At 43.2% G+C, this 26949-nt stretch overlaps 1 protein-coding gene across 3 annotated transcripts in view; it reads right to left on the bottom strand.

Annotated features, from left to right (window-relative positions):
* The window catches only part of neurl1aa (neuralized E3 ubiquitin protein ligase 1Aa), a 75241-nt gene that overhangs the window by 27563 nt on the left and 20729 nt on the right, over nt 1-26949 (bottom strand). Inside the window, exons 1-3 of one of the 3 annotated variants that reach the window (XM_084930164.1) lie at nt 16264-16613; nt 3326-3576; nt 2740-3061 (exon numbers count right to left, since the gene is read on the bottom strand). In XM_084930164.1, coding sequence (XP_084786290.1) covers nt 2740-3061; nt 3326-3576; nt 16264-16297 — 607 coding nt within the window. In that variant the 5' untranslated portion in view covers nt 16298-16613. Of the gene's footprint in view, nt 1-2739; nt 3062-3325; nt 3577-3885; nt 4029-16263; nt 16614-26949 lie in introns of those variants that run through there. The other 2 variants (XM_084930165.1, XM_084930163.1) reach the window with 2 other exon arrangements.

The following is a 26949-nucleotide window of genomic DNA, read 5'->3' on the forward strand; positions in this document are numbered from 1 at the left end:
ATGCCCTGGAGCAGATCTGGGATACTGTCCCAGATCCCTGATGATGTCATGCACGCATGTAGCCACTTCTTAAGTTTGTCTTTATTTACAGAAATGGAGCAGCTAATACTAATTGTCTGTGGGCTGTAAGAATGGCAGGTGAGAGCACTGAGCTGCAGAGCATCAACCTGGGAGCACCTGAGACAAGACCAGCCTTGCACTTGTTTTACCATTAGTCACAATAAAGCAAAGCACCTGCCCAAGGTAAGCGTTCAATAAAGGAAAAAAGCCCTCCAAATATGAACTGACAGTCAGTAAATGCATCAGAGTCATTAAATAAACTGGGTGCCAGTAACTGTGCAGCGTAATGAAACAGCTGGAAGAAGAAGCATGTAAAGTGCTATGAAGACAGGCAGAATGGGTGATTTGGCGAGATACTGGAGGCTTTTCAATGCGTTTGATTTCCTATCACTGTCCCCACTGAATGAACACACGGCCACAGGCTGCTGTACGTTATGAAACTGTTGCACTGCATAAACAAGCTGTACGGTTAATCCACCACAGAATTTTAATTCATTCTTTATGTAGCGAGGATTATAGTATTTCCCAAGCAGGCACAGTGAACAATCTCACTCAGTGCTGTTAGAGACGGACGTGGAGAGAAAATAAATGTTATTGATCTGAGAGGGGACTCTGGCAGCTGCGCTGTAGCTTGGTTACAACTGTGAACATCACAAATTAAAATAAAAAAGGGGCTTAAAGATAAAATGTACACAACTGCCAGACCAAATTCATCCAAGACAGCGATTAGAGTGGCGAGTACTACAGCTACTACTGTAGCTGCTCCATAAATAAAGCCTCAGATGTGGCCTATGCAGTAACAAGGTTCCTGAAACGCACAGAAACGTGATGCACAGAGCTGACACAATTGGCCTTTCACCATCACAAAGATGGTGTCTGGTCTGGGTGATGTAGTTCTCTCTCTCAGCCTTTGGTAGTGCCCCCCCCCATGAACAGGCCCCCGTTTATGAGGGCAGATGTCAGTCTGTAGGCCCCCTGAGACTCACTCTGTAGGCAGCCCTGCACATGGCCTGACAGTAAAAAGACAGTAAGGATGACTTAAGCAGAAGGCTTAAGGGGAGAGGACCAGTTTCTGATTAAAACGGTGCTTGAAGCAGTGTCTTCGAGGCTCGGGCATCTCAGAAAGATGTTCGACAGAGAGTTTAATCACCTAAAGCTTCGGGTGCTAAGCTCAGCTTGTGGACTTGTGCATTTGATGTGCATGAACCATTTTTTGAATGTTCCTTTAAAATGAAACAACCATTAATAACCATTTTTCCTCCCTGCAAACACCGACTGAGTAGGAAAAATGTTGCAAACGGCAACGAGACTTTGAATTATGAACTCTAAGTGTGACTTACAGCAATATGGATTCCCCTCATGCTCGGGACGCTACACAGCCGCCTCTGCCAGCCTGGAGGAGATATTGTCAACCAGCACAAATACAATCAAACATGGGACATGTGACCCCTGGTGTATTTTTACAACAGCATCAGCTCTGAAGGGGAGAACAAGAACGAGCACACAAGTTCTCACATCAAAGCCACGGCCATACTATCCTGTGCTATGTACGCAGGGTATGCATGCTAAGCTACGTAGCATAGCTGGATAATGCACAACAGTGTGCCTTTTCTTGCCCCCGCTGCTCTGGTGTAAACATGTGGGCCAAATATTTCTGAGGCTGGCCGAGGGCTTTACTGCACACAGCAGCGGGGTGAGTAACCTGTAGACATACAGTAAACAAAAGGAGAACTCACTTTTTCAACAGCAGTGATGTTAAAAGTGAAAACACCAACATGAAAGGTTGTCTTTACACCTGGTGACTTTCTATCACCTTTTTTCACTTTAGAGGTTTTTCAAAGCGACGAGAAAAGAAGAACAGGTGACCGTGGCTAAGGTAGATACAGGTGTGTCATCCACCAATCAGAAGGTTGGTGGGTCTCCATATTGCTCCCAACACATTCACCTTACTGTGTATGACATCTAAAGCAATATGTATTGGTACCATTCTCCAATCCTTATCTTGGATGTTGATGCATGCAGGGCTAAGATGTACAAATTAAAGACTCTGAATTGAAGATTTTTGGTGATCAGCTGTGAAAGAACTTTTCTTGAAGGTTATTCTAGAAGGACAAAAGCTAATTACTCATGAAACGCAGCACCGGGGCTGGATTAAGCTGCCTGTGGGGACCGGTGGACAAAGGGAGCTGGGCGCTCTTATTGAACACCCACCATTTTCCAATTAGTTTGGTAAATCTTGACTAAATAAAGACGGACTAAGGTAAAAGCGCCATGTTTGAATTCTATTAACTATATTTAAATATTCTGACACAGAGCCCTTCTACATGGCAGGGTGGTTTGATCTTTTATAAACAGTTATTTACTTTGTTATTGGATGATATGCACACCAAGCCCATCAAGACACATCTAATTAGCATCACAAATATTTGGGGCAAAGGTAACAAAATGTGCCTGATTGTTAAACTGTTGTTTGAGATGCAAAGTATTATTAAACCTATTTCATAAGCAGTGTGAAAAAAGAAAGTTGAGATTTTACGAGTGTTTCTTTGCCAAACCAGTGACTCCAGACATAACTTGTCACACGCCCTGTTACACTCTAATCTGCATTTTCATTTGAACTCATTGTCTGGTAACTTTGGGTTGGCTGGCATCGCCTCATTCCCTCCACCATGTTCTTACCTAGCAGCTGCACGCCGCGGGTCAGGCCGTAAACATCAATGAGGGCCCAGAGGGGCTCGGCCGTGCGGACCCCGCTGAAGAACAGCATGGGACTGGACTCGTTAATGCGGTAGAAGACTCTCCCTTTCTTGTCCACCCAAAAGGCGATGACGTTGCCCTCGTTGGCAAATTCCTCGGGCAGCGCCTTGGCCCAGAAGCCACTCTGAGACACCAGGTCAGGACAAGCGTACTTGGGAAGGTTGTCTGGGTTTATTCTGGAGGGGTCTTTAGCGGTGAAGCCCAGACGCAGAGCCCCACTCCAGCAGCACTGCTTTTTGGTAATCTGCAAAGAAGAAAACTTGTTGGTACGTGAAAAATATCAAATTATAAAAATGTTGCCATAAATAGAAACGTCTGCTTTTTGATACGAGGCTTTAAATCAATAACTGCATCATGTCTATCAAACACAGACAGCGAATTTGAGTTTACACTGGGGGACAAAACCTTTTAACTGTCAAGCTAAGATAAAACTAAGACAACAGTTTTGACAGTTTAAAAGCTCTCAGACACTCGAGAGGAAAAGTGCTCCACTCTGTGAAAAATGTACCTTGAGGCGGACTTGCTCATAGAGCGCAATGGGCCGGTTGCTGAAGGTGATGGCATTGCAGAAACTGGCCTGCCTCTTTGCTGTCTTCTGGGCAAGGTCCATGACAATTTGGGACCCCTTGGCGTTTGGATGGAATAGAAGTGGGCTGATGGGGAGAGGCCCACCGACACTGCCACAGTGGATAGGCAGGCACCTCTTGGGTTTGTGGTGACATCGATGTGACGTGGACGGGAATGGGCCACCAAGGGAGTCTAAGGCAACGAGAGACAAAAGAGCAGAACAAAACCATGAATTTCATTGAAAACAAACCAAAAAAAACGTCCTAATTAGGAGCAGGAGGTTAGGTTCCAGCAATGCAGTTAGCATCTGATGTTTGTAATTCAAAATGTTATCACACAAAATGACATCAGATAAGGGAATATCATCTAGGATTCGGTTCTTTGTTGATTATCTGTGAGTAGAAGAGTAATAAGCTAATCAGCAATAATCACACTGGGCCTGCAGGCTGAAAACTTCCAAAAACACATGTCCAAGACAAATGATGCTCTTTAGTTACTCACAAAATGAACTGTTCCCAGACAAACAGCCATTCTGAAATCTAATGGCTGTATTACATGGTCCGCGTTGGCCGTGAGACCCTCTGTTGGACATCTGTGACCACAAATTCTCAGTAGAAGCCGTGTGAAGTATGATGCTGTTTGAACATATTGCATATACATTATTTGACCCAATTAACACTGATGTTAAGGTATAATTCTTGCAGTCCAATAACCAACCAAACAGGTCAATTGCAAGTTTCTAGCAAGACTAAATATCACATATCGCGCTTGGTCATGCACTTCAACCCAAAACCCGGGAAGCAGTTCGATGGCTGCTTTCCGGCGGTGAAGAAGACTCGCAGAGGAAGGCATGACTGACTTGATAATTAAATGCATGGGCAGCAGAAGTGCCCGAATGGAGTCCGAGTGAGAGGAGTGTGACCGCAGCACTTGAGCAGCTACTAGAAACATGCACTTGAGCAATTTTCACAGATTTTCCACGGCCACTAACCGCCAGGTTAGAATGACTAAATTAGTATTCTGCAGCTGAGCTGAGAGGAAGTTTTTAGCTTTGAAGGAGAGAATCCTCAAAATTCGACTGATCTGATATTCAATACGTTACCATTCTGAGATGCTAAATGCCTTCCAGAAGTTTCTGTATTTGTGTTTAAACATTCCAGTATTTTGTGGTTATGGGGTATAATCCATCTTCCTGATGTACCCGGCTTGTCAGGCCCCCGCTTACATCAGTTAGCGATTAGCGTTTTCCTCACCTGACCAGCTGTATCTACAAAGACTGCACTTGTATCCTCTCACAGCAATAATTCAAAGCAATACCAACTGTGATTGTAAGATGAGAGATCTATTGAGAGTCCTATTGCAGACTCAAAGCGCTACATGTTTCATAGCTGTGTTGCATTATGGACTACTCGAGCTACTGTCAGCAGAGAAATTGGTCTGGCTGTCTCTTCTTTCATAGATTTCTCCGGGTATGATTTGCCATCTAGAAAGAAATTCCATCTCCTCCGGTCTGAGCGATTGATACATCACAATAAACATCAGCAAATCCTGATGTTTATGCTGAATGTTTCAGTTTTCCCCACCAAACTCCAGTCAGCTGTGCTGAAAATGTTTCAACACAGAAATGCCTGGCTACATATTGATAGGAGAAAGAAACTGTAGCCCATCAGTCCACTACATTAAATGTACAGTGTGATTCTGCCTCTATTACAGCTAGGGCTGCTCAATTAATCAAATTTTAATCTCGATTACGATCTGGGCTTTTAACGATCATTAAAAATGACTGAGCCGATTATTAGCCCCTCCCTCGTGCTTTACTCTCGCGCTGCTCCGTGTGGCAAATCGAGCGCACCTCTCTGCATTTCGAACACGTGTCACAACAATTAAGAGCAGCGGTCTCCAACCTTTTTTGCGCCACGGACCGGTTTATGCCCGACAATATTTTCACGGACCGGCCTTTAAGGTGTCTCGGATAAATACAACAAAATAAAACTAGTACCGGTACCGAAAAAAAGAAAATTTATTCATAACACACGTGAAAAGACCCAGGAAAACCAAGTTAACGATAAAAACGATAACAAAATAACGCTGAAAACCGATAAAAACCCTGAAAACCAGACATTTCACACCTGAGCCTCAACTCTCGCGGCCCGGTACCAAACGACTCACGGACCGGTACCGGTCCAAGGCCCGGGGGTTGGGGACCGCTGATTAAGAGGACCCGAGGGAAGCTCGGAAAGCTAAGCAGAAGTTATTTGGAGAGGAGAGTGACTGCCGTTGGTTGAAAAGAGAGGTAAAAAAAACTTCAGTGGTTGGAAACATTATGGGTTCGCGGAGTCAGACGTGGATCAAGTAGACACAGTGTGTAAACTTTGCTACAGTGTAGCTGCACCACAGAGCAACACTGCAAAGTTCACTAAACATAGATGTTTACATTTTTCATTTATTTTTTATATTGCAAACATTTGCACTGTTATCAGTATTTGCACACTATTTTATATTATTTTTTGACAATCTTTAAAGTCATTATTCAACACATTGTTATTGTTAAATAAATATCGTCAAATAATCGAGATCTCAATTTCAGTGAAAATAATCGTGATTGTCATTTTTGCCATAATCGAGCAGCCCTAATTACAGCGTTTGAATATGAAAAGAAACTGTGGCAGGTGCCTCATTACAAAAATTGCCAGAATTATATGATTAACACTCAGTTTTACAGAGGCCTGCCTGATTTGACCAGACCCTGAAACAATGAAAGCCAACTCAAGGGCAGCAGCAGATGTCCTGCAGAGTCCTGATAAGTCCACATATTTAGTCAAAGACAACAGCACGCTTTGTAGTCCGTCTTTGTGTTTGTCTGTGTTTATCTTGTAATAACACTACAGTTTTACACAGCATGTCTACCATTCTATCTGGCCCCGAACTTAAGAAGACGGCTGAGGCCTTTTGTCTTAGGCAGTGCTACAGAAGAGCGGCTGTTGAATGTGGTTCACGTGGTCCTGGGCAGTTTGAGCTGAATGCATTAGCGGGCTCTAAAGAGGCACAGCTGCTGCAGAGAGAAGGGGCTACGTGTGAATTCATGTTCCTTAGCAACCCGTGGTATCTAAAGGTCTTGATCGGCTCACTCGGCAGCCATCAGTGAGCTTACAACAGATGCCTTTTGTTTATTGAGACACAATAAAGTTATATTTATAGTCTTGCTTGGTTGTGTTTTTCCAGTCAAACAAACAGGAGTACTAGTGAACACAGAAAAAAAAGCATCCATTTCAGGTATCTGTGGGTCAACGGTTACGTTTTGGAAACGCTGAATTCACAGCTGGTTTAACTTCTGAGCGAATATCAAGACTACACGGTATCCAAGTATCTCTCCTCTTCGTGGTACTTCTTCCTCTCCAAGGTAACATGCGCAGCATTCGTTTAGGCAGCATCATGAAGTCAAGCTCAGCTGTAATCCTGGCAGATCAGCTCATCTCAGTGCCAGCCCACATCAGCTGATGTCTCAGCTGATAAACGTCTATACATCCAATTGGCAAATCCCATACAGGCCACAGTATTTAAGCTGCTTCTGCCTGCTGCTGCAGAAGAGCAAACTCAGGTAGGCCAGAGCGTTGCGGTGGTTAACACTGTTGGTTCACAGCAAGAAGGTCCTGGATTTAAATCCACCACCTGGCCAGTATTTCTGTGTGGAGCTTGCACACCCATGTTTGTGGGTTCTCTGCAGGTACTCTGGCTTCCTCCCACAGTCCAAAGACATGCAGTCGGTGGGGTAAGGTTAACTGGTGACCCTAAACTGCCCATAGGTGTGAATGTGAGTGCAAATGGTTGACTGTCTCTGTGTGCTAGCCCTGCAAGACACTGATAACCTGTCCAGGGTATATCCTCCCTCCTGCCCTATGGCAGGAGGTTCCCAGCCTCCTGTAATCCTGAAATGAATGAAGCATGGATGGATGCATGTGTGGGTAACCTATCAACATACTCAGGATATGTACTTTAATGCAATTCTTAGATAGTTCATGAAACACAGTGATGGCACTGCTTTAAACACAGCAGCAACAATAAATATTGCCTTCACTATAGAAAGTCTTAAGGTTGCAGCTGGCTAAAAAAGGTTTCTTGTACCAGCTCCACTTGAAAATGCTGAAATGCATGATAACTTACTGCTAGTCCTACTTGATGTGGATACCAGTTGCCTGCTGTTCAGATAGCTTCTTTGCAGAAGCCTCCCCCCCCTAACATTGGCCACTGCACTCAGACTATATGGCTTAAGCTTTGAATTTACTTTTGACCAAATATCGACTATTTCCCCACTTAGTGGGCTTTGTTTAAGGCTTGCTGTTTGTTGAAGCTATCAGGAAAACAAAGCTGCCTCGAGCAGCCCGTCTCAGTCGTCCAATTACCTCAGGAACACAAATCCTGGAGTATGCTCATGTCCTCAGAGCCCGAGATGTGACCCCTCAATGTAAATGACTCCTGTTGACTACAGTCTAACAGCTGCCTCCGCTAAACCCGTTCTTGTGCACACAGCTTTATGCTTTTGTTATCAGTGAAGAGGTTGTTTTAAAAGCCTCATAGGAGCCATTTTGCCAAAGGTCAAGTATGTCTTATTATGAACAAACAGGGCGAAAAGCTTGTATTCCTCTGCCCAGGAGTGCAGAGGGTTTTTTATCCCACTAATGACAGCACATGTGTGACAGGTCCGATCCCTCGTCACACTACACAGACAGATAATACCATCATACTGCAATGAACATCTCTGCGGGCCAGTAACCTCTCATCATTTCATTCAGGTGGATGATGAGAGGTTTTTTTGTTCAACTCAAGCAGTTTCCCATGCTAATCGAATTTTATGTGTCCAGAACACTATTCAAATATTTGCTCCATGTCTAGTGGGAACATCACTTCCTTGTTCTGTGGAACACCCGCAAAAGCTGTTCTTCAAATGAAATGTTCCTGTGAGGTAACAGCTGAGCTGTATTGTGCTATATAACCCCCCACACTCGCTGGAACCTCGGCCGTTCATTCAGCTGTGCAGAGATTTTGAACCATGCGCTGCATAATATGATGAAGACTAATATCCAGGCTATACTGCTTCATATGCAAAGGCAACATATTGCATTAGCAGTGTGTGCAGAATCACTTTTCTGCTGTGATTAGGGCTGCCACGATTAGTCGACTAGTCACGATTACGTCGACTATCAAAATCGTCGACGACTGATTTAATAGTCGACGCATCGTTTGAAGCTTTGTAAGATCCCAAAAGACGCAGGAATAAGTAGTAGGATTTAAGAGTGTAATAACGGACTGAAACAGAAGATGGCAGCACTGCATGTACAAGGATGCCAGCTGCCGTTAAACCCCGAAGAAGAAGAAGCTGTGTCCCAGAATTCATAGCGCAGCCCAGCTCAGTTTCCAACAATGGCGGCAGCTAGTTAGTTTTAATATTACTCTTATTATTCTTTCTGGGTCACAAAATAAACGTTTAACATATTTTCAGGCGAGAATGTAGCTGTGTAAACCTCAAATATCTGCTCAGTTTATCAAGACACCACATATTTTCAAAAGCGCTTTTCAGAGACGTCTGTTACCCACCAGCTCGATAGTTAGCCGGGGGCAAGGCTCACTAGAGCCGTGAGAACACCGGACTCCCGACAAATCGTTTTCAAACCCACTGCCGTCTTTCGCTACTCAGGTTAAACATATATAAGTCACTTAGATAAACTCAAAATGTTATTGTTCGGCTTTTTTTTTTTAGTATTTTATTTGTTCCTGAGTAAATCGGTTTGGCTGAGATTAAAGTTATAGTTTTTACACAGCTGAATAAACGTCAAGAAGACAGCTGATTATCAGAAGTGTGAGATATACTCGAGAATATACTCCAGTGTCCTGTTATATTTTAGATAGCAAGGAGTTTATTAAACTTCACCGAAACAATCTACAAATTTCATTAAAATTTAATAAACTATCATCTTGTCTTTATTTTTAGTTAGCACATACCGTAAACACTTAAAGCTGTAAGCTAATGATAGTTATATAAGAGCAGATGCTGCTGCTGCAATAAGCTGTACGTTTTACGTCCAATGGATGATGATCTGATTAGTCGACTAATCGCAAACATAATCGGTGACTAGTCGACTATCAAAATAATCGTTTGTGGCAGCCCTAGCTGTGATACACACTTTGTGTCCAAAGCCTCAGACCCATCTCCAAGGGGGACTAAAACAAACCTTGACCGGCGTTTGCACATGTCATTGACCCAGATCTCCACTGATACGCCTAATTTTAGCACCATGGAAACACGATGAGGCTGTATCATTCAAAGCACAGGTAGCCCACATACCAACCCACTCTCTGCACTTGTTGCCATGTGAAGTCCAGCTTGAAGCTCATCCTGGGAAACATTAGAGAAAACACAACCTCGCACACAGAGTTACTTTTGTGACTTATAGCACATCAAGCCTTTAAGCAATGTGGGAACATGGGAATAACAAACATGCAGACTGGTGTAGGGTGTAACGTCAAACACCAGATCCTTACAGGTTTACATTTCCACTCAAGCTTATCACAGTTTATTTATGCACCTATTAGAAGTAAATGAGCATTAATGTACTGGTGTACTTTGGATCACTCACCAGAATCATTTGTTAAGAAAACACAAAGCGGACTGTTTAGCTTCAGCTCGTTGTCTCGGGATAATTGCAAACATTACCAACACAGGGCGGATAAATAAAATCCATTTCATCTTTACCAAAACTTCACCGGTGGAAAACGCTTCTCCTTTGCTTCTTTTTCAGATGTTTCTCTCTGTAGATCTGCTGACAGCGTCATTTAAAACACTGCCAACAAGCCTGGAGGGCAATGACAAACAACTTCTTAATGATGTTTACATAGCAGTGTCTGGATGATGCATTTAATCCCACTGACTCATGACAAAATGCCATTTCAGTCTAATGTAACTGCAACAGTGAAATGAATCACACGATAACGGCGACAATTAATCACATGCATTATCATTTCGGCAAGAAGGCTTTACGCGTTACAGTATAGGTACAAGAACAAGCTCACGTGCTGTGCCTCTTACAGAGTCACCCAGAGTGTTACGTTTCCTCTTATTACTCATCTCCAAAGTTGCACACATGTGTGACAGATGCAGGCAGATCATATAAAACTCAACAGGCACCGACTGCTACGGTAGCTGTGGCTGCTACTCTACCTGAGGGCAGGTACCAGGAAGTCACTGCATCGCTGGTGGCGACCAAAAGATCAGAAATGTTGTTAAGGAACATCGTGAGAGATCTGTTGGTCTGTGACAGCACAGATCAGTGTCAGGTGATCCCGTCCACGTCTCTTTTTTTAGCTGATGTTTTATAAGGTTTAGGCACAAACACTGCTAGATTACAAGAAAAAACGATCTAGGTTTGGGTGAAATGCACCCTTTCCTGACACAAACCACATGCTAGAAGTTTAACTTCTTCCATCTAAAAGCTCCTTCTTCATTTTCATCAACAACTCCTGCAAAGATGATGACTTTGACTTTGCTCCCAGGGTCTTTCTCTGAGGGACGTCCACCAGCCTACCTTTGACATTGACGACGACCAAGAGAAGCACAGAGGGTTAAAATGTAACGCCGAGGGCTCCTGACGAATGTTCAGGACAAAGTGGGAGAGAGACCTCATTCGAAGGAGTTTGGAAATAATGCCTTTCTGAGAGCTTGCTGCATTATGTCTGAAAGCCCCATAATACTAATCCTGTCAAATATTGCCTGAGTTTTATAGCACCAATCAAAAAATGTTGGTCACTCATAAAGTCCAAGCACATTTCTAACAGCTTACTTGCTTTCCAAGCGGCTCAAGAAACTGTAATACAATAATGTAACTCACCACCAGTTCTCCTTTTTAACTGAAATACTGATTGGCTTCAGTATCAGTTTGGCAGATTTTTATGCTACAGAGGAACTCCATGTTTTCAACCTTGTGCAAAAGGTAGCTTTCCATGATCCCTTCACATGTTACACTCTCTGAAAGAAGACCTTCCCCCTGGCTTTAAGCTAACTTTCTTCTGATTAGCTCCCCCTTGCAAACACACGGCCAGGTCTTCTGCTCTCATAGCCAGCAGTTGGTGCTTTAGACGACCGCATGCTCTTACTGACATCATAAAGAACCACGGGTTTTAAAAAGGCCTGAAATCAGTGAGTTTTGAGCTCTTGGGTCGCAGGGATTACTTCTACAGTTCAGACTCTTATCTCATTATTTGAAACTTAGCCCATGTTTAATATGTGCAACCACCACTGAAACAGTTTATAACTGGTCCACTTAGAAAGCCAACGTGAAGCAAATAACGTTGTTTTTAAACAAGAAAATGTGCATCCAAACTGGTTTCCACTGAAGGAAATAGAAAGTGCAACTACTGGACCCCTTGTGATTTGTATAAATGTATAAATAAAACTGAACTGAATTGACAGGACAGGTTTCATAAAATAAAAAAAAAGAGCGAGCGAACAAAAACTATATGAAATATTCATTCCCCACCGAGTCCACAGTCATGTCGTTATAATGGCCAGCCAGCAGATTGGACAGAAACAAAACGGATTCAATTTGAAATTACATTAAACGGAATAAAGTCACCCGCAAAAAATGAGAAGCTACAAATGATCATAACATAACTAACTACCAAATGAAATGTGCTCAACAGCCCTGCTCAGAGCTTAACCTGCTGCAGAGCGACGCCTAAATAATTCACACTGGGACGACCTGGTAGTGAAAGGTGAGACGTGGATACGATGAAGTCTGACTGACATCATCCACTACGGCCCACTAGTCTTACCACATTCTCTTCACGGAAGGGATTACACAACAGTAATCAATAAATAATAATATCACAAGGCTGCGCACAGCGGAGCACAACGCTGTCCCACGATGCCTCTCTGTTAGAGAAAGAGAGCAGGCTGGTGGATAGGCGTAATGACATGCAGCGTGTATTGGCTGAAGCATGCGAGATGCTATTCAGTACTGACTGGAAGTCATTGTGTGGGCGCTGCCTTGAAGGTGACCTGTCACGAGAGCTGATGCTTCAAGTTAGAGGAAGCAACAACTATGTGTGCGACACTGATGCACGCTCTCAACAATGCCACCTGACCCAGAGACATACGTTCCTGTCACTATACACATACTCCCTCTCCTACACACAAAAAGAAAAAGAAAAAACAGAGGCTGCTGGTGCGTTCAATAACCTGAGGCAGATCCCGTGACATTACCGAGCCCCAGTCCTATTCGACAAAGTTACGTATCTTTACTTTGTGATATAGCTTCTCTGACTTTGCATTCGGATACAGAATCCAATTCAGCTCGAATGCAACCAGACGCTGCGTCAAATCAGCCGCAGACAGTGGCCCACTTTCAGTCAATCGGGAGCACAGAAGTGGAGCTCCCACACACTCGGCAGACTCAATTACGCAACCGACTCAGCAAACGCTGTTTGGATGTGCTCTGGTGCTTCACACCTGAGAACAGCAGCCTGCAGAGATTCAATTTTAGAAAGCATAATCTGTTCCCCAGCAGCTCTCGCTGTGCTCGTGCAAACACGTAAACAGTGAGAGACGCAGAGCAACGATTTTAACTTTCTTTTTTAAACAGGCACATTTTCCAAAAACGCTCACATGCAGAAGAAAACATCACTGCAAAGGTTCAGAAATTAATGCCTGCTTTTTCAAATTTAGAAAGAAGCACTTTCTATCAATGGCTGTGGGTTGTCATGGAAACAGTTGTACTTTGATTGGGGGGGTACCCATAATGCTTTGGACCGGCCTTAACTTGCCTGTCATGACTAAGTGTCGGCCTCTGAGGCTGAAAGATGAAGCCACCACAAAGACTCCCACATTAAAATTCTAACTTTAGCTAATTTCCCCCCCTCTCAACAGTTCTACCATTAGAGGAACGCTGACACACACACACAGCTGTAGCTGCGAGCTCTGTTGGGCCTCACAGACACTTCAAAAACTCACTGCCATGCACTTCAGGACCACGTTTGTGCATTTTACAGCATTTTAACTGAGTTATCAGACAAAATGATGGCTTTCTATGTGGTTCTGGTGAGTAAAACTCACCTGTGTTTGTGTGGATGAAAGCTAGCATTAGCTGCTCCTTCACACGTGGAGACTTCTACCTCCAAAAACCAAGATGGTGGTGGCAAAATAACTGAAATGGAGGTCTCGAAACAGGATGTCGCAGTGGCTGTGATGGCAACCTTTTTCTGTACAGTCTGTGATTAAAGCTGAGGTTATGAACACACAGTAAATCACTCCCAGTTATCATATGCTTGCCTCCTGTACTCACTCAAACACTGCTGTACCTGCAGGTTCTTACTAGCAAGCAATTTGCAGTTTTAACTCAACTATGAGGAACATCGAGGACAGCAAACATCGTCGCTGTTGGCGAAACAAAGACAGGCGTGACTGCAGACGAGAAAAAGCAGTTACAGTGAAAAAAGATGACAAAACTAAAGTCTGCAGTTGAAGGTAAGACCATAAAATACCGAGTAACAGCTTTGGTCATTATTACAGTTAAATTATTTCAGATGCACTGTGAAAGCAGTTCGTGTGCAGGACTCTGCATAACTGTCAGAACTGCTCCATGTTTGTTTAAAGTGATGAGATCCAGGAATAAAATTACTCAGTATCCTTCTTAAAACATCAGAGAATTCAGTATTTATTGTTAAGAACAGTTTTGATCTGTACAATCATGTACAAAAGAAAACTAGACGTAATGTCAAACAAGTTCTGAGTAAAGTTCAAACACTGAATAGTCCCAGAGCCCTGGGACATGAAATCACACATAAACGCTTTCCATGGGTCCAAGCGTTTGCTAGGGAAAAGTTCTGTTGGAGAATTTTCTAACATCAACCATGAAGAGGAGACATGTAGAGATACACTGCGAGCTTTATAAGACGTGACTTAGCTCACATTTCTGCAAGAACATCACACACGTGAGCCACGAAACAGCCTTATGTTTACAGCAGAACATTTGTTCGACTTGCATATTTGATAATAACTATATTCAGATTCCAAATTCCAGGACTATATCTGTAAATTTGGGTTAGACGTGGTTTTTACCAAAATGTTATGCAAACCTGGTGCAGGATAAAGCCTAAAGCAAACAAAAGCCACCCTATCGAAAACAAACCTCTCCCATATGAAAACTGACGTGCTGTTTTATTCGAGTTGCTTCTAATTATATTTTGTTGCCATCAACACACAGAACAATGTTGTAATGCACAAAAGAGCAGCCATGCTCTGAGTCCGTTTTATTAGTAAAACATGTCGAGAGATTTAATTTTGCATTCAAACTTCACACTGAAGAAATACACAAAACTTTTCAATAAGTGATTTAAAATTCACAAAACTGAATTTTATGGACAAATATAATGTCGTGTTTTCCTTTAACAGGCTGCGTTAGTAAAAATAATAAGTTGGGCCTCTTTGTGAGTCCTGATGACAGCCTTGCTACAGACTAACACCAATACCAGGTAAGACTGCATGCTGATCGCACAACAAGAAAAACCCAGTGTTCTAATTTTCGGAGGTGTTTGACCTTGATCCCAGAGAAAAGGAGCTCTTCCTGCTGTCTTAGCTTGTCCCTCTTTAAGTAATTGGATTAATCTCAGGGCTTTAATTAGAACGATCAGGTGGTCAAAACCAGAAGAGGCTGCAGGATCAGGGACACAGCTTAACCCCCATAGTAACACATAGGTATATATACACACACACACACCCAAACACGACACACCATGCTAATAATAATTGTGCAAAGACGAGGAACGAATTCCTCATCACACTGCTGGCACGGCTCACTTCCTCATTTTTTGTTTTGTTTTTTGCTGTTGTAGAAAGGAGTGGACGGGTGGGTTACTGTCATCTTATTGTTGTTAAAAACTCTGCCTGACACCACACAAGGACTGAAGCTGGCCTACATTCAGAGTATGAACCTATACAGAAGCTCCACTGTTTATTAACAGAACAAAAGATCCCTGGGGTCTCGTGGAGAGAACACTACACCACCAAAACATCTTTGAAATTCAGCCGGCCTGTGCGTTTTGCTTATAGCCAGCAACCGCCCTGTCAGATGGATGCTTTGCCCCCCGGGGGGGGTGTCTGTGCAGGATATTTGGAATAGTGTGACACGTGGAGCACGAGAAACCCAAATATCTGATCAGATACAAACAGTGTGTAGAAAACAAGTATTTGCACACCTGCTTCGAGTGTATTTGGATATGTTTGTACTATTACTAAAGTACTTAAGGCACTGATAACAGTACACAGAATTCAAAATAATGCAGAATTATGTTTTACAATCTGGAAGCTAAGAAGTAAAGCTTTAAGTGGACAGTATGGAGCACAAGCTATAATATTTGCCAAATTTGCCCCCCCATAGAGATACCATCTATGGGGCCTGGTGCCACCCCATGCCCCATCCTTTGGACACGCCCCTGGTGGGACCTTAGTGATGGCATACAGGACAATACAATAGAAAAAAATCAATTCATTGATTTCTCGAGGCACAGCTGCACGCTCTGTTTAGTAATGAGGGGAAACCCCACAACTTTCCTCCCCTCCAGCTAAGCTGCTCCCAGTGCAAACACCTCCCTGCAATTTACTGCTATACAGGGCGCAGGTCAATGCGCGAGGAGCCGGGGACATCCTGGTTGTTACGTCGTAATCAGAAGACACAGCTGCGCGTCTCGAGACCCCTATTCTAATTACAGGAGTGACGTAACTGTGAGCAAAGAATAGGCTGGTACCTGATAACAGAGCGTGAGCAGCTCACAGCCAAAAACCTGAACAAAGGCGCCGAAACATCTCAAATATGACAAATGTTTGCTCCTTACCGTAAAAGGCATTTCGCGTTATCTGGCCACCCATCGCTTCAGTCTTCTGCCGTGCGCGTATCGCCGGTGTGGATTATTCAGATGCTCTCGTGGCACAGCCCAGCGCTCGTGACATGATTGCATCCAAAAGGTAGCCTATCGCTGCTCTGCTCCGGGTACATGCAAACAGCAGAGAGCGGACCCACACCTCCTTATTATTGTGAGCGCACACACACACGTCCGTGAAGGCAACTCCCCCCGTCAGCCTCATTCAGTAAGAGCTCTCCGCCTCGGGTCCCACTCACTCACGCTGTCATTTACATAGAAGGTGGAGACTCGGACATGAGCGATTTTAACGCTGTCACTGCCGCACAGAGCTGCCATTTATGGGCCACGAGGCTGGAATAAAACATGGGGGGCAATAAGGGTGAGTGGGAGGTAAGGCGCGGGGGCACAATGTGACCACACAGGGTTTATTTCCTCAGCTGATAAAGGAGAAAAGTTTCCTTTAAAAACAAACAAACAAATAATGAAAAAAATCCATCTAAACCGCATAATGACATTTACACATCCCCATTGGTGTGACGAGGAATGTGTGGGTGGGGCAAGGACTAAACAGGAAGTAGACCCTGACAAACACAGGCTGAGCTATTGTGTATGTGATAAGGTTAAAAAATGTCAGGTAACATTTTGCATTTTGCATAAACCATTAATGATGTCAGACCACGTGTTCACCTCTGGGAAAAGCTCGTTTTTGGACTGTTTGGGTCCAGCACCCGCTCCTGCTTGTGTGTGCAGACGTCTAATCAGCCACAAAGTCTTCATGTGCTGTATGAGTAACATATTAGTAAACCTAACCCTCTTCGACCCACGATCCACCAAACCCACACACCTGGAGGTACTACACATCAGACTGGGTCACTTCTCAGATGGTGAATGTAGTCTCCACTCAGGTGCCACGATAGTCCTCAGCTACCAGTAAGAGAGTTAATGTGAGACTAAAGAACAGAAGTTTCTATTCATGTTTAGGAATTCTGGAGAGACTTCAATACATTGAGTAACAATGTTTAGCAGAAATGCAGGAAGTCTGGATTTCTAACGATGATCGGGGGAGTTGTGTTACGCAACGTTCTGCTGGGAAACCTTGGGTCCTGCCACACATGTGGGCGTTACAATGACACGTTCCATCTACCTAGGCATTGTTCCAGACCATGTAGGCTCCTTCATGGAAACGGTACTCCCTGATGGCCTCGTTCAGCAGGAATGGTTCAGGAATGGTTTGAGGAGCACAGCAATGAGTTCAGTCCAATCGAGCATCTGTGGGATGTGCTGGGATGTGCTGGGATGTGCTGGCCTCACCTCACAATTTAGGGGACTTGAAGGATCCGTTGGTAACATCTTGTTGCAGATACCACGGCACAACCTCAGGGGTCTCGTCCATGCTTTGATGGGTCAGGACTGTTATGGCAACAAAACGGGGGCCAACACAGTACTAGGCAGGTGGTCATAATGTTATGCCTGATTGGTGTGTAGTAAATTATGCAGCATACGTTCTTTGGCTAAATCTGTGATAAAGTTTGCAGTCCCAACCTCTAAGAGGGTGTGCCGTGCCTTCCTATTAAATTATATAATCTCCACCCTTAATTCACCATATTAGGCCATGTACTGCAAGATGTTACTGTCTGACAGGTTTAGTAATTAAATAAATGAACTAGATAAGAGGAGTAGCCTATGGCCTATCGTTCCACATTTCATAGTTTAAAAATAAGAAAGAGATACACGTCTGAGGCTAAGTTTGGGTCCAGAGGCTCACAGAGCAAGTGGCCACATTCTTTACTCTCAGCACTCAGTCTTTCACCTTCCATGCTTCCTTATGTGCCTCAGGCCCCTGGCAGACAGACTGGGTGACCCCTCAAGAGTCAGTCCTCTGACTTCAGCTGTCATCACCTATCCACGGTGACCTCGCAGCCCTCAGTCCCAGACACCAGTGTTTACTCTGGGCCTGAAGCTGCAGGCGTTTAGATAATGGCAGGACAGGGTGAGGGAAATGAGATATATGAACCGGAGTCTAATAGGTCAATGCCAGGAATTCATCATTCAAGGGTATCTTGGATTTTTTTCATTAACACTTTCCACCCCGGAGGCGGCTGTATCTGTAATTAAAAGACAACCATTTGCCATTTTTAGCACGGCAGTGAAGACTTCAGCCAACCTTCTGATCCACAGAGCTCGAGGTTGCTCGGTTTGGCCTCGTATTTGCAGAGCTGTTACAGACTGAAATCGAGGAAGCTTCTGAGGTGGAAATAACCACGGTCCAAGCTCCAACAACACCTTTAGTATACAGACCACCAGTATCAGCTGTTCGCATTCTTCATCAAAATAATTTGGCCCTGACTAACTCAAACATATCAAAATATCTATCTAATAGACTCCAATTTGTGCATGTAAATGGAGAGTCCTCTTCACACACTGAGGTCAATTATGGAGTTCCACAGGGTTCAGTGCTAGGACCAATTCTGTTTACATTATACATGCTTCCCTTAGGCAGCATCATTAGAAGACATAGCATACATTTACACTGCTATGCAGATGACACCCAGCTCTATCTGTCCATGAAGCCAGATAACACACACCAATGAGTTAAACTGCAGGAATGTCTTAAAGACATAAAGACCTGGATGGCCGCTAACTTTCTGCTTCTTAATTCAGATAAAACTGAGGTTATTGTACTCGGCCCTGAAAATCTTAGAAATATGGTATCTAACCAGATTCATACTCTGGATGGCATTACCTTGGCCTCCAGTAACGCTGTGAGGAACCTTGGAGTCATTTTTGACCAGGACATGTCCTTCAACGCACATATTAAACAAATATGTAAGACTGCTTTCTTCCATTTGCGCAACATCTCTAAAATTAGAAATATCCTGTCTCAGAGTGACGCTGAAAAACTAGTTCATGCATTTATTACTTCCAGGCTGGACGACTGTAATTCATTATTATCAGGAAGTCCTAAAAACTCCCTGAAAAGCCTTCAGCTAATCCAAAATGCTGCAGCAAGAGTCCTGACAGGGACTAGAAGGAGAGAGCATATTTCTCCTGTTCTGGCTTCCCTTCATTGGCTTCCTGTTAAATCCAGAATTGAATTCAAAATCCTGCTCCTCACATACAAGGTCTTAAATAATCAGGCCCCATCTTATCTTAATGACCTTGTAGTACCATATCACCCTATTAGAGCACTTCGCTCTCGCTCTGCAGGCCTACTTGTTGTTCCTAGAGTATTTAAAAGTAGAATGGGAGGCAGAGCCTTCAGTTTTCAGGCCCCTCTTCTGTGGAACCAGCTTCCAGTTTGGATTCGGGAGACAGAAACTATCTCTACTTTCAAGATTAGGCTTAAAACTTTCCTTTTTGCTAAAGCATATAGTTAGGGCTGGACCAGGTGACCCTGAATCCTCCCTTAGTTATGCTGCAATAGACGTAGGCTGCCGGGGGATTCCCATGATGCATTGAGTTTTTCCTTTCCAGTCACCTTTCTCACTCACTATGTATTAATAGACCTCTCTGCATTGAATCATATCTGTTATTAACCTCTGTCTCTCTTCCACAGCATGTCTTTTATCCTGTCTTCCTTCTCTCACCCCAACCGGTCGCAGCAGATGGCCGCCCCTCCCTGAGCCTGGTTCTGCCGGAGGTTTCTTCCTGTTAAAAGGGAGTTTTTCCTTCCCACTGTCGCCAAAGTGCTTGCTCATAGGGGGTCATATGATTGTTGGGTTTTTCTCTGTATCTATGAAGCGCCTTGAGGCGACTTTTGTTGTGATTTGGCGCTATATAAATAAAATTGAATTGAATTGAATTGAAACACGCTGTCTGTCCATCCATTTTCTATTGCATGTCTATGCCTGGGTCACACGGGAGGCAGTGTAGGGAGAGATGCTTAGACCTTCCCGCTCCCAGCCTCTTCTACCTGCTCTTCTGGAGGAACAACAAGGTGTTTGCAGGTCAGTCGAGAGTTGTAATCTCTCCAGCCTGTCCTGGGTGTGACATGTCCAAAACCCCTCACTCAGATATCCAGGAGGCACTCTAGTCAGAAGCCCAGACTACCTTAACTGGTCCCCTTTGATTTGGGGGAGTCGTTGCTCTGCTCTTTTTCACCCGCTCAGAGGCTGAGCTCAGAAACCATTCAGAGGAAACAAGCTTCCTCAGAACGGTGAAGTTTGGTATTAATCAAAAGAACCAGAAGAGTTTTTACTTCCTTTATACCAGTACAGAATCAGTGAATTTCCATCATGTTAAACATTAATTAAAACATTTTATTTCTCTGTGAAATATTAAATTACATTAAGTGATGCATTCAGGTACTAGCTGTATAGCATGAGTGAAATATACACTCATTAAGCACTCGCTATGCTTAATGTCACAATTATCATTGTGGATTTGCAGTTTAATTAAATATAAAGATTTATTCTCCTTTTAAATGCTCAAGCTCGATGTCAGAATTAAGGACAGTGGAGGAAAACTCATTTCCAGTCTGAGTTAGAAGAAACACTTTTTAAATACATAAGCAGTTTATATGTAAATGAACTGTGTTAAAACATTGCTGGAGTTTGTAAGCAGCATTTATTTGACACTGTTCTTTGTGAAAAATATATAATTTTATCAAGAAAAAAATCAACTTTTAAACCAACTTTTTCCCAGTAAATTGCAAAGACATGACACAGACGATCCTTTTGGCTCGCTGAGCATAAAACAACTGTCAGCAAAATGCTGTACGTTGTTGTTTATGTTTAAAGATTACTCTCTAAATCACGCAGGTAATAATATTTACATGTCCCCGTTTCCCCATCATTTTTAATGATTACCACCACGTAACCATAACAAATACTAAGGCCTGCCTGGGCGGTTCATCAAAATAAAATCAGGACCTCAACCTCAAGGTTTAGTTTTCTAAATGAGATGCTGGAGACGCACACATGGTGTGCACATTTGAGGTAAAGACAGTTGCTGGAGAGTATTCGCAGCACAATGAGAGGCCAACCACATTTGGTTTCAAGTATCACCTCTGCTGACAATTGCAAAAATCTGGATTTTAAAGAAGACCTCAGCTAAAGAAAGACTTCTTTCAACAGAGAAAAAAAAAATCTCTGCGCTAAATCGATACTTATAAAACAGATCAGGGGACAGAAAATTACTGTATTTCACTCAGATAAGTGGTGTCTGTGGCTCAGGACAGCAAGTTAAGAGAAAACACATTTCCTCTATCTTACAAATATCCCTGCAAACCCAGCAATAAAAGTAACACCCACAAGTCTGCTGAGTTTTAAAAGTCCCAAGGGATGACATCATCGCGCTAAGGCATAACAGCTATTTGTCACGCAAGGGACATGGCTGTGAAAAGAGCGGGGACTGGAAGCTGGCCAGATGAGTTTCAGGAAGAAACGTCAGACCAGCGCTTCGTGTAACCTCGCAGATACACACCAGAGGAAAGGCCTGCAGAAAAGTGCACTTCCTCACCTTGTTTGACACCGCTGCTGTACACGAATGCATTGCTAGAACATCCTTCTTTTGTACAGTAACTCTTTCTTCCTGCAGTCACTGCTCTGTCAGCCTTAACCTTTAGAAAGAAAGCCTCCTTTGGCCCACAGTCCTGTCTGCAACAGGGTCGAGGTGCATCTTTGAGAGTCTGTACATAAACTTGCATTACATAACTTGGACAATGTGGCGATTCACGGTTCGCTGCACTTTAGTCGGCATCAGATGGGTGTGTGCGTACAGCTACAGCTGATATATACGGCCTATCTGATGAGAGGCATGTTTCATGTGAACCTCATGAATTCTTCGGGCCTTATTAACACTTCTGTTCTGTTTAGGTTTGGTCTGTTTTTTAAATAACTCAGAAACAGGATAATTCTAAAGTGAAACTCTAACTAACAAGAAAAACGGGTACTTGGATGGATTACTCGTCTTCATGTGTTCCTGATTCTGTGCTGGATGTTTTCACTTTTAGAAGTGCAGAGTCAGCATCTTCAGAAGCCACCAATGACATTGTTTATGAACATTAATACCACAGATGGTTTAAAATTAAAGCGTTTTAAACCTGCATTCTTTCTTATGACCAGCAGGGGGCAGCTCCTCTGGTTGCCAAAAAAAGTACAATTAGATGTAAATTCATGAGAAAACAACCCAATCTCTCACTTGATTTGACGCCTCAGTAAACACTTATCATATATGTTTATGGTCTCTCTTGCTAGTTTCAGGTTTTATTTAATATAACAAGATACTGAACTGGTTAATTCTGGTCCCATTTAGAGGACAAAAGACCAGAAACCAACACCCTTCATTTCTAAATCAGATCCAGATCTCATCAGGTTTGGTGTAATAATCCTAGATGTTTTATGGCTACCAAAACTTGAGATTTCAGAATGGGATACAACATGTCTTATGGGTGATGCCCATATTTCAGCTTTGGATGCGTAACAGCTGCTTTATGGCATTATGTTTGTTGCTTCAAATGTTCAGATGATCACTCCTTTGAAATGTAAGATGTCCACACTGACTAATATGCTTTTTGGTTATTGTTTCTTGAAGAAGTGGTAGATATAAAATAAAGGTTTGTTATTTTTTACTCTACACCTCAACAGTATTAAATGGAGTGAAAAAAGCCTCGATTGAATTTGTTTGTTCCTCTCATAACAAAAACAGAAAAATATGTAAAGAGCAGCATCATTATGACTTTAGCTACATTGAAACACACTGCTGAGATAATCAAGAGCAGGATGAACCCGAATTAAGGTCTCTTTCTCTGGTTTCTTGCTTTTCGCCTTCTTTCTGCGTACATTAACCAGAAATTAAAGGATTTCTGGTTAATGTACTAATGACTTCCTTCCAATAAATACAGGAAGGACTCCCACGTCCAAGTTCTAGCCAAAAAGAGTCGGGAGAACTACAACCTGCTGAGAGCTATTTGACAGGTATCTACCAATGCCTGTATAAAATCTACATATGATATTGAATACATTGTGGAAGCCTCACATGTGAAATTCAAGGACAGCTGTGGAAAGGTCATAGCTCCCCAACAAAGGGCTTCATTGATGGTACTGCTGTGTCTGTTATTAACAGACTGGCATGCATATAGACGTTGTTTGTGGGTGTTCATTTGTTTGGAGGTTGTATCAAATTCAAACATCCAGCCCGAGTTACAAAGAACGAGGAGTCCTGTGACAGATGGTGTGGCCCGCTCAGAGCCCTGGGGCCACATTCTTAAAGCTTCCCATTACAAAGAGCTGCTGCTTGGGGCAGAATCTGGAAAAAAGTCTTAAGCAGACTGGAAATGATTCACTGGTCAAAGCTGACGGCTGGTTGTTTGCTTCGGTCCGGCCTAGGTAACTTTTTAATGTATTTACTACCAGGTCAAATGTCTATCACTTGTACTTTTCAGTCACATGGGTAACTGCTTCAGTCGCTCACCTGGAAGTTGAGAAAAGTTTATCTTGGGCCCCGCCCACTTCCTGTTGCTGGTGGATATTTCAGGTGTAGTTGCTTGAAACTGCAGAATGCTATCAACTTTGCGTGGTCTCTGGTTGCCACGTCAATGCAAATTATTTGCGTTGTGTATGCAGCTTTAGATTTATGATGTTTTATAAGAATTAACCTTTGAAGTTTATACTAGATTGTGGAAAAACTGCTAGGAGTAGGAAGGAGTGCCTTTTTAGAGGCTTAAGAGTTTCCTTTGCTTTATTAAGTAGGAGAAAATAGTGGAGAGACAAAAAGGTAGAGGAAATACCTCTGAATGACAGTGAGTTAATGAAACAGCAGATTAGATGGTGTGGGGATAATGTTTGTAGCCGATCTCATTAAAGATACGCTTACATCTCCCATCCAATGCAATGATGCCAGAAATGAATGTGATTACGAGGCTGAATTACTTGAAAACTGGCAAAAATGTATTCTTGTTAATCGGGTCAGCCGCATCGCCTCGCTGGGATAAAAGGTTTTGTTCACTTCTTGCTCAGAGTTACTCTGAGAGCTTCCTAAATCACTCTTACGTGAGGACTCCTTTCTATAAATGTTTAGGCTACGTTAGGAGAACTCTGCAAGAGCTCTCTGAATGTTTGTGAATACAGCACCTGATCTGAACATCATGCAGTCAAACTGACATGAAGAGATAGCACGAATACATGCACAAGCTCTGCATGTATTCACGTTCTTCAGCATAGTTGGCTCAAGCTACCTGCTGTAGTTAGATTAACTGTGTGTAAGTGCACCGGGGACTGGTGCTGTTTTAAAGATCCATAAAGTGTAGGGATACCATGCAAACACACAAATGTACTTATTAGTCTATTAAAATACCAGAACTTTTCCTGAAGCAGAGGCAGCAGCACACAGCAGGAAACATTATTTCTCAAGAGTTTCATTAAAAATGCTCCAAAAGGCACAAAGACCACAAAACCTTTTAGTTTAATAACTGATTTTTACAGAAGTGAGGCCAAGCAGAGCGTGATCTAACTTTAACCTTTACCAAAATCCATCCATCCATCCATCAATCATCCATCCATCATCCATCCATCCATCCATCCGTCCATCATCCATCCATCCATCATCCATCCGTCCATCCATCCATCCATCCATCCATCCGTCCATCATCCATCCATCATCCATCCATCCATCCATCCGTCCATCATCCATCCATCCATCATCCATCCATCCATCCGTCCGTCCATCCATCCATCCATCCATCCATCCATCATCCATCCATCCATCCATGCATCCATCATCCATCCATCCATCAATCATCCATCCATCATCCATCCATCCATCCGTCCGTCCGTCCATCCATCATCCATCCATCCATCCGTCCGTCCATCCGTCCATCATCCATCCATCCATCCATCCATCCATCCATCCATCCATCAACTATCCATCTATCATCCATCCATCCATCCATCCATCGATCCTCCATCCATCCATCCATCAACTATCCATATATCATCTATCAATCATCCATCCATCCATCCATCCATCAATCATCCATCCAGCCATCCTTCCATCTATCATCCATCCATCCATCCATCATCTATCATCCATCCATCCATCCATCAATCATCCATCCATCCATCCATCCATCCATCCATCCATCCATCCATCAATCATCCATCCATCCATCATCCATCAATCATCCATCCATCCATCCATCCATCCATCATCTATCATATATCATCCATCCATCCATCCATCCATCCATCAATCATCCATCCATCCATCCATCCATCCATCCATCCATCAATCATCCATCCATTCATCCATCAATCATCCATCCATCCATCCATCCATCCTTCCATCTATCATCCATCCATCCATCCATCAACTATCCATATATCATCCATCCATCCATCATCCATCATCCATCCATCAATCATCCATCCATCCATCCATCCATCCATCAACTATCCATATATCATCCATCCATCCATCCATCCATCCATCCATCCATCCATCCATCCTCCATCCATCCATCCATCAACTATCCATATATCATCTATCAATCATCCATCCATCCATCCATCCATCAATCATCCATCCAGCCATCCTTCCATCTATCATCCATCCATCCATCCATCATCTATCATCCATCCATCCATCCATCAATCATCCATCCATCCATCCATCCATCCATCAATCATCCATCCATCCATCCATCCATCCATCCATCCATCAATCATCCATCCATCCATCATCCATCAATCATCCATCCATCCATCCATCCATCCATCATCTATCATATATCATCCATCCATCCATCCATCCATCCATCATCCTTCCATCATCCATCCATCCTTCCACCATCCATCCATCCATCCATCCATCCATCCATCATCTATCCATCATCCTTCCATCACCCTTCCATCATCCATCCATCCTTCCATCCATCCATCCATCCATCCATCCATCCATCCATCCATCCATCCATCCTTCCATCATCCATCCATCCTTCCATCCATCCATCAACTATCCAGTGACCTCACGTGGTCACTTGAAAACTGCAGGTTTAGAAGAAACTTTTTGTTATAGGAGTAAATTTTGACTATTCATAACAGGGTTTTTTAAATCATTGTTATAATCATTAATAGTTTCTTATTTAGTTAAGCATTTAGGTGATGGTGTGTGGCACCCTGCACGCCAACTACAGTACATTTGCACAGGGCACCATTTTAATTCTGACATCTGAAGCAAATGTATTTTTTTTTTTTAATAAAGTGTTCGTGGCACAACCATCAGCACTAACGTGGCCACAGATCTGATATAGTGGCTGATGATTAACCAACCCCCATTGCCACATGTCCCAGCACGCTTCACTGTATAATGGCAGCTGGAGACCAGACCTGACCAAGGTTTCCACGGCAACCACTACTCGAAAGGAATTGCGTATTTCTTACCGGGAATGCATATGTAAGTGCACGGGGACACACACAAACACACCCACAGCCCATTAGCCCAGCTCGACACAGTTTCCATCAACAGTAGCAGTGTGGGGAGACAACAAAACAAAACAGCAGTTTAGTGGTGCGAGCTGTGCACCATAACATCCTGCCAGCAAAACAGAGCTCGCTGCCTCTTTCTAAGTGATTTGTACGGGGCTGAAAGGGAATCTGGCAGCAGATGCCAAGAAGCAGAGAGGTCAGCAGAGTGGCTCTCCTGCAGCCGGCATTGTCTGCT

Source organism: Perissodus microlepis, chromosome 6 (assembly GCF_051167445.1).
Source record: "Perissodus microlepis isolate ML-2025 ecotype Zambia chromosome 6, ASM5116744v1, whole genome shotgun sequence".
Taxonomy (NCBI): domain Eukaryota; kingdom Metazoa; phylum Chordata; class Actinopteri; order Cichliformes; family Cichlidae; genus Perissodus; species Perissodus microlepis.